An 8,695-nucleotide genomic window follows, 5' to 3' on the forward strand; every position below is an offset into this window, starting at 1 on the left:
CTGGAACCCAACAGCAGAGAAACTGTCAACACTTGTGTTGCTTGCCTGGCTCTTGACACCCCAGGACCTCATGGGAAAAAAGGACATTGAGTTCATTTAATCATCACACCGACGTAAGATGACAGGTGGGTGGCTAATCATCATGGCAGCCTTGCTCTTCATGGACTGAGAATATGAACCTCTGCGTTGTTGTCAACTCCACCAAAAACAAAGACTCTGGCCTTGGAATGAGCTGGGAGAGAACAGATATGGAGGTTTTCCCCAAGGAAATTCTCCAAGGGTGGGATGTGTTCAACAATGTTTGAAGGTACCTCTGCATGAAGATGGTGTTGATGGAAGGCGAAATGAGGGAGAGGATAATTCTTGTTCAGACTTGATCAATGTGCACCTGAACCAGGCATGGTCAGCTATCAGCAAGCAGAGGAGGGGTCAAAGCTGGGTCTCCCTACAGCCTGTCTCTATAACCAAAGTGCAGCCTCGGGCTTCCCGGTCCCTGATCTGCCCTCCTGATGTCAGAACACACCTGTGCCTCTGCACTGTCACAAAGAACAAAGATACAATGATCAAAAGGTCAAAGGCAAACTGAGCAAACAGGACACATTTCCAGAGGTGCCTGAATGCTCTCCTGGAGGACACAGCAGAATCCCTCAGGGCTGCTTTCCTGGAGTCTTGCCCACTCAGGGAGGAGGGAGGTGTGGGGAATGCGACACAGATGGATGGCATCAGCTCTGAGTGAGGAAGGGAGGGCTGGAAACCAGACCTTGTGACCTGCCATGTGCCATGTGGGAAGGGCCAGTGAGGCTTACTAGGTACAAATAGCCCTGGGCTCTCCAGGCTCCTGAGTCCAGCTCCTAATAGCTCATTGTTTGCTAAAGCTGAAAGCTCAAAGCGAATAAACCACCATGAGGCTGTCCCTGTCTGTCCTGCTGGTCAGTCTGGCCCTTTGCTGCTATGAGGGTGAGTATCATTTCTGATCAGTCCAGCACCAGCCCTGGTAAGTAACGTTCTCTGAACTAGGTGAACTTAATTGGGTATGAGCAGATCAAAATCAAAACTTTTTCCTCTGCTTGTGATCTAGTCCCCAAAAAGCCCAGGACTCATTTTATCAAATCCCAATACTCTGGAACTTTTACAAAAAACCATTACAGGCCAATTTTAAGAGTTTTCCACCTGAAGCCTCACTCCTTTTCTGTGATCCGTGTTTGAGAAGCAGCAGGACATAAGATTTGGATGTGTATCATGGCTCTGCCACTTACCAGCGCTTTGACCTAGAACAAAATGCTGAATCTCCCCAAGTCTCCTCTTATCATTGGGTTTTACAGCTACCACGGAGAGTAGCTATGACAACGGGGTGCGATGAAGAGTGTCAGGAGTCCAGCTCTAGGTATCAAGAAGACATCTCGTAGTTATCAGACATCCTCCCTCCAGAGATTACTAGGTGCCAGTTAAGTCCACAGCTTTCTTTTTTCTTGAGGAGTATTCACCCTGAGGTAACATCTATGCCAATCTTCCTCTATTTTGTATGTGGATCATCACCACAGCATGGCTGCTGACAAGTGGTGTAGGTCTGTGCCCGGGAACTGAACCCGGGCCGCCGAAGTGAGGTTCTCCAAACTTAACCACTAGGCCATGGGGCTGGCCCGAGTCCACAGCTGTTTAACTCAAATTCAGATTCATAAAATATTACAGCTGGAAGAGTTTTTGGAGAGTTCTCAGTTCAAGAAGAGGCAGTGTTCTCTGAATCTCTGAATAATAAATCTTCAAGTGATCTCTGTGAATAAGCAGCACTCAGTGTGTCTACAAGTACTACTAGTTTTCTAGGAGTACTACCAGGAATTATAGTCGAACTAGTACAATCCTTAGGGCTACAATTTCTAGTTTTCTAGATTAACTCTAGCTATTCATTCAACAGTACTTTTGCATGTCTTCCTGACCTTGATACTGACATTCTTGTTGAGTCTTTTCTCTTTCCTCTGACTTTCTAAATGTCCACCTCTTTCCCTGTGTGGCCTCTGATTTTATCCTCTCCAAATTCTCTGCATAGTTTGATGTCTGAGCAGGGGTCAGATCAGAGCCTGGTAGGATATGTCCTGGGCTGGAGGGTGGTTGCAAAGACTTTGGGGGATGGACAATCCAGACCAGGAGAAGTGGTTACCTCAAGTCTCAGCACAATTCCAGTGGGGTCAGGAATGAGCCACCCTTCCTACCTTTCACCCCCTCCAAGGAACTCTGCACATCACTGCAGAATAAAAGAGCCAGTGATAACCTTGTGCATAAGTTTCAAATGTGTTCAAAGTGATTAGATTTATCTTTTTTAAATCTTTTTAGCTATGTCTATATCCAATGGCATAATCCTATTCTTTATTTGCCTTAAAATAGCATCTCCTAACGTATAAATAGTTTACTTACTCTTCTCCAGATTTACTCTCCCTTATAATCTCTGGTAAGATTCTGAATCTACCATTTGCTTGAAATTGTATTATCAAAAATATCCTCTTGCCCAATATCTAAGACAAAGAAGGTATCACTCTATTAGCAGGCAAAACTTAATATCTTTCAAATCTATGGAAAGTGAATGTCAGCAAACCAGAGTATTCTTTGAAAGTATCGGGGTAAGCTTGAAAACCAGGAAACCTAGTGTCCACTCCTAGCTCTGCCACTTGCAGCGTGACATTGAAGAAATCATGACCTTGAGGGCCTCACATGATCATCAGCACAATGATGAGATGGGAATATAAAATTCCTGGGTTTCCTGTGTATTTCTAATATCAGGAGCCATAAGAAAATCGCCTTTTCTCACATTAATTGTATTTCTTTTTCTTCTGCTCCAGCCAATGCGGTCGTCTGTCCATCCCTTGCTATTGATCTCTCAGGCTTCTTATTCACTATCGACTCTGTCTACAAGTTACAACTTCAGAAATATGCAGCACCTCAAGAAGTTGTTGAGGCCAAGTTGCAAGTGAAGCAATGCACGAATGAGATCTCCTTTGGGAACAGAGTGCTAATCACAGAGACCTTGGTAAGGCTTTCTTCTTTGTGCATAGAGACTTCTGCTCAGGTGAACAGCCAGGAAGGACGTCAGGGTACCGCTCTTGGGGGGGTGGCGCAGGGAGGACAGATGGTGGAGGTACCTGCCTCACCGCTCACCTCTGATAGTGTGACCCATGGCCACAGGATGGATAATAATATTACACCTGCTGAGCTATACCAAGACTGCACAGAGCATCTGGGCATGTTCCTCCTTCTAAGGACACCTGTCTGGGTGCCGGATTCCCCATAGTGTCCTGAGGAGGAGCACACCCAGGGCCCCATGCAGTGATGTTGAAGGGCCAAAGCACTGCTGGCTCCCTGCCTGGAAGCTTTCCTGAGGGTGAGTTCCCTCACCCAGTGGACACAGTCCCTGTGGAATCTCATGGGGAGTGTTGGGAGTGTTGAAGGAGGTGACAGGTGGGATGGAGGGAACTACCCCCTGCCCACTTTTCTAGTCCTCATCTATGACTCTCCTCCTTGTCATGGCCAGTGGGCAGAGACCCTCCTTGTTGTGTCTCCTGCAACCCCTTATGAAAGTGAAGCACTTAAGTTATGTCTTTATCAAGAAATTATATATTTAAAGGTGTCTGTCAACCCATATACCACTGGATTTAGGTCATGAAGTTCAGCTGCCAATGCCCATAGATGCAGGATTCTCAGTGCTGAGAAGCACATGTGCCATCACTTTGAATTTCTACACCCTGATGCTGGGGATGTCCTGAAAGCAATACTTCCCAAGACCTCTCCCACCCCTCTTCTGATCTCTCAACCCTGTGTCCCCTTTAGAGTGAAAAAGTAGAGTTCCCTGTCCCGGGACATCAGCGAAAAGAAATCCTGGGCTGCTCTGTCCAACCCTTCACCTCCCTCCTTCCATAGAAACCTGAGTCCTACTCTTGGGTCACCTCAGGGTTTACAGGCTGGACTATGGAAATGGTGCTTTCCTGACTTACATGGTTGGTTGTAACTGTATCACGTGTATTTATTTCACGTGCACACTGGGGTCCTGCCTGATATCTTCCATTTGCCTTTTGTTTGTTAAAATTTCATTGATGTCTTGGTGTGAACAGCAATCTATGTTAATATGTCATCTCCAGGAGCAGCAAGACTGACTTTCCATTTCTTTCTTTTTTTTTCTATTTCAGGGGAAAATACTGTTCAAGTGTGGTTACAATGATTTGTCAAATCTTCTATCGTAGTACCTCTTTCTTTCCATGATCACCTGCTCTTTCCTGGAAAATGTAAAGGTTTCAATATCCTGCTTCAATAAATTACTTTCCCAGCACATCTCTACTTGTCTTGTCATTATCCAACAGTCTCTGGCCTCGAGTTGGGGTGGTTTTCATCATGAAGTGGCCATTGGGTGTTGTCACTAGTAAATTTCAGAGACTCAATGTCCAGTTACCCATGGCAGCCTGAGGTGCAGGGATCATAAGAGGAAATATTTGTCATGAATCATGCTGCGTCACTTTGCAGATTTCCCATTTATATTGCCATGACTGAAAATGATCCTGAGGGTAAAAAGCAATTAAAACGTTTCTGCTACTGGTCTTTACTGAGTGATACTTGTAGCCTGGATGTCTGGCCAGTCATGTGGTTCCCAACCAACAGTTTCACTCATATTTTGTCCTCATCATAACCACAACCAACCTGCTTGGTTGTTACCCCTTCACTATGGTTTCAATCCTACGAACTGTCCAGTGTAATTTGTTTTCATCTACCTCTCAATTTTAGTGAATCCCCAGGGTTCAATTTCACTTAACTCTTTTTTGCTCTGCACACTCACTCACATGGGTCATCAATATTTACACCACTCACTAACACCTGAGGCTAATGGTCCCTCCCCAAATTCTCCCAAGAGCTCCAGAAACAAGCATCCAGCTGTCATCTGAACAACTCCATTCAAGCACTCCACAGTTATTTCTGAAGGAATATATAAACTCGAACTCATAGGCTGCCCACAACCTACTCCTCTTCCATATGTACCCTCATCCTGGTCAATGGACCCACCACCCAATGAGGCATCTGACTCAGAAAATTTAGGTACATCATAGGCTTTGGGTTAGTTTTCAGTAGCTGCTGTAACACACTTGGTGGCTTAAATTAGCTCATTTTCTCAAAGTTTGGAAGACAGAAGTTCAAACTCTCTAAGACGCTGCCAAAATCGTGTCAGCAATCAAAATCATTGCTCCTTTTGGAAAGTGGAGATGAAAATCTCATAGCTGCTTCCAGCTTTGATGGCTGATGGTATTCCTGAATTGTAGCCACATCACTCCAATCTCTTCCCCTTGAGGTCACATTGCCTTCTCCTTTTCTGAGTGTGTCTAATCTTCTTCTGCCTCCTTCATATAAAATATATGGGATTGCATTTAGAAGGCACCAGAAAATTCAGGATAATCTTCCCAGCTGAAAATCTGTAACTTTATCACATCTGTAAAGTCGTTTTTTGCCAAGGAAGGATAATACTACAAATTCCAGGGATTGTGAACATTTTAGGGAGTTTTATGAGCTTAGTATAGTTCATCTCCCTCCTGACATCTAAGAGTCCATAAAGTTCTGTGCCCTTCACTGCCACAGCATCACTTCTGAGCATCCCCTCCTTTCCATCCCCACAGCCATCATCACAGTCCAGTTCTAGTCCTTCCTAGCTTGGGCAAATGTCTCCTAAATGGTCTCCTGGGCTCTGGGATACCTTCCTGCAATACATCCTCCTCATTGACACAAAAGTGACCCTCCTAAAACCAAAATGTGATCCTGATCTCACTTCCATAACCCTGAAATACTAGTGGGCACGTGCTTCCAAATGTTTCACATAAGAGGACTTAGTCCTAAACTCACTCTCAAATTACATGTAGTAGGTATTTTTATACAACCTCTTGATTGAGAAATAGAAGATAACAGTTATCTACTATCATGTATTATCAGCATGCTTTTAGAATAAATGTGTATTTTTATTCACATCAAGAAATATGTACACTTAAATTAGTCCTTACTTTGTGAAACACATTGCATATTCAGTCTACATACTATGCTTGGTGGATGCAAGGATTCATGGAGCTCTTGCAACAGCCTGGGAAACCCAGATTGGAATCACTGCTGGGGGATCCAGTCCCACCATGGGCACTGCACACAAGTACTTCCAAGACCCCATCCCTGGGCACCCTTCCAATCTCATCTTCCTGTTCACAAAGGATTCTGTGCTCAGCCTCGTGGTCTATATACCATTCACTTATGCATCCTGTTGAGTCACACCCTTGCACCAGGTTATGTGGTGTCCCCTTTGCCTCCATATCATTCCCTGCACAGGACAGCTGACATCTTTTCTGTAGAGTCCATTTCACGTCTCCTCCTCTCTAAAGTCCTCTCTGACTCTTACATTCTGAAATAAACCTTTGACAAAGACACACATTTTACACTCAACAGCACACACAGAGATACATATTTTTACACACACAGACACAGACACACACACAGACATGCACATGCACACACACAGACATGCACATGCACACACAGACAGGCATACACCTTCCTCCATTATCACTTTATCTTTCTGTGATATAATATTAATATCACAGAGTTGTTTTGAGCATACACTGAAAAATTAATAATATAAAACAACAAATATTATCAACCATCATTATTATTTCTAAAACACTAAGAGTTTACATGCATTGAGCATCCCTGTGATCTGGAGATTATCCTGGGAGGTTTACCTGTTCTGTCTCACTTAGTCCTTACTACCCTCCAGGAAGGTGAAGGTGTTCCCACCACTGACAGTGGGGATGAATAATGTCCTACCCAGTATTCTTCAACCCTGGCTCTGTGTTAGAATCAGTTGGGAAGATTTCAAAAGCAACTGATGCCCGGACCCCATATACATTGGTATCTCTGCAAGTACAACCCATGCAGTCCCCATTTCCTCACTTCCACGTCCTACAGGGGCAGCTACCCAGTGAATAGGAAGGAGGACCAGACAATCCACAAGAGTCAGAGAACCCCCAGCATCACCAAGGTGGTCACCTTGAGACCTTCCCTTGGCTACCTCTGTACTCTTCACATCTGGTGATTGCAGGTCATTCATTAGTTTTACTTTATAAAACTAATAAATTTAGGGTCTCATACAGGAGAATTTCTTCATAGGCTGCTGTTCAAGAGCATGGGGTAGGACAATGCAAGACTCCAAAGGCTAGAGGTGGGAGAAGAGAGGGTTAGTAACTGTGTAATGGGTACAGACTTTCTGTTTGTGATGACGATGAGTTTCTGGAAATGGATAGTGGCAATAGCATTGTGAATGAACTTAATGCCACTGAATTGTACACTTAAATATGGTTACAATGGTAAATTTGATGTTATGTATATTTTACCAAACACAGAAAGGCTCCAAGGGCTGAGCTCTCTGCAATGCAGCAGAAAGATGACTGTAATGGGAGCAGGACCTGTATTTCCATCCTCACTGGACATGCTTTCCCAGAGCTGCTGGCTCCTCAAAGTCTAATTATGTCTGGTGTTGACTTTGATTTGCCTCCTGGATTTTTCTCTGTTGAAGATATCGCTAGGTTTTAAGAAACTTGGGTTCAAACTCACAGACTGAGTTTAACCAAGTGCAAAGGATTGACTCATGCAGAGTCCTGACTTTATCCCTCGAGGCCTCTCGTTCTTCCCCTGGACAAGTCCTGTGGTGCTCTGTCTGGGCTCTCCTCCTCAAGTGTCTTCTCCCTGCAGCCATCTCACTCTCTATGACAAGGTCAATATTCTGAACGCAAAGCTCTGGTTTTGTCACAAGCTCACTTAACACAAACCTTCAATGACTTCCATTTCCTTTGATATGAAGTTTCATGTCTCCATTCAGAAATGAGAATATACAGGCCTGTATAATAATTAAAACTGCATTGACTCAAAATTAAGATTTCTCCTTTGTTTCTCTCCTTTACTTCTACTTTTTCTCTCCCAGCTACTAAAGACAGTTTCTGACCTTGTTAGGGCATAAGAAAAGGAGAGAGACAGGAAGATAAGGAAGTTCTGAATTTACTCATACTCTTTTTGAATTGGTCCATGTTGTCTGGGCCAGGCAGATCTTTCTCTCATGAAACACTTTCATAGGTATTCAAAAATCCCACATTATTAAGATCTCTTATTCTCTTCATGGCTTAATAAATGTTCAAAGTACAAAAAGGAGCTCCGGAAAAATTAAAAATAAGACAGCTGAAAAAAATAATAAAGGAGTTGGAAGACAAAATAAAATAGTGGAACTGTGGTAGCATAGATGTGGTGGAAAAGATAGAGAAATATGAGGGAAAAGAAAAGAATGTTAAAGCATCCATCCAGATGTCCAACTAATAAGATTCCAGAATGAGGGAGATCATGGTAAGAAGAAAATCACTAAAGAAATACTATGAGAAAAATTCCTAGAAATAAAGTATATGAAATTGAATAGCCCACTCACTTCACACATCAAAACACATTTTTGTGAATTTTTGGAACATCATCCTAAAGAAAGGTCTTCCTTCTAGAAAGAAACATTAAGTCAGATCCAAGAATGGGGAATAAAAATCGAATCAACACAAGACTGGAAGACACAGGAATAATACTAAAAATTCAGAGGCTCCAACCTATAATTGCATACCAACACAATTGTAGATGCAGTCTACTATCATTTAAGCATGAA

The 8,695-nt window shown here is 43.3% G+C and overlaps 1 protein-coding gene across 1 annotated transcript; it reads left to right on the forward strand.

Moving 5' to 3' along the window:
• Positions 1 to 902: 902 nt before the first annotated feature.
• LOC101396923 (secretoglobin family 1D member-like) lies at positions 903 to 4,304 on the forward strand. The gene is made up of 3 exons (XM_004437795.3): positions 903 to 957; positions 2,832 to 3,019; positions 4,173 to 4,304. Exons 1-3 carry the CDS (start codon positions 903 to 905, stop codon positions 4,224 to 4,226), a joined length of 297 nt encoding a protein of 98 aa, XP_004437852.2. The 3' UTR covers positions 4,227 to 4,304.
• Positions 4,305 to 8,695: the final 4,391 nt, after the last annotated feature.

This window comes from Ceratotherium simum, chromosome 34 (genome assembly GCF_057802395.1).
Source record: "Ceratotherium simum simum isolate JZ-2026a chromosome 34, ASM5780239v1, whole genome shotgun sequence".
Lineage (NCBI taxonomy): Eukaryota > Metazoa > Chordata > Mammalia > Perissodactyla > Rhinocerotidae > Ceratotherium > Ceratotherium simum.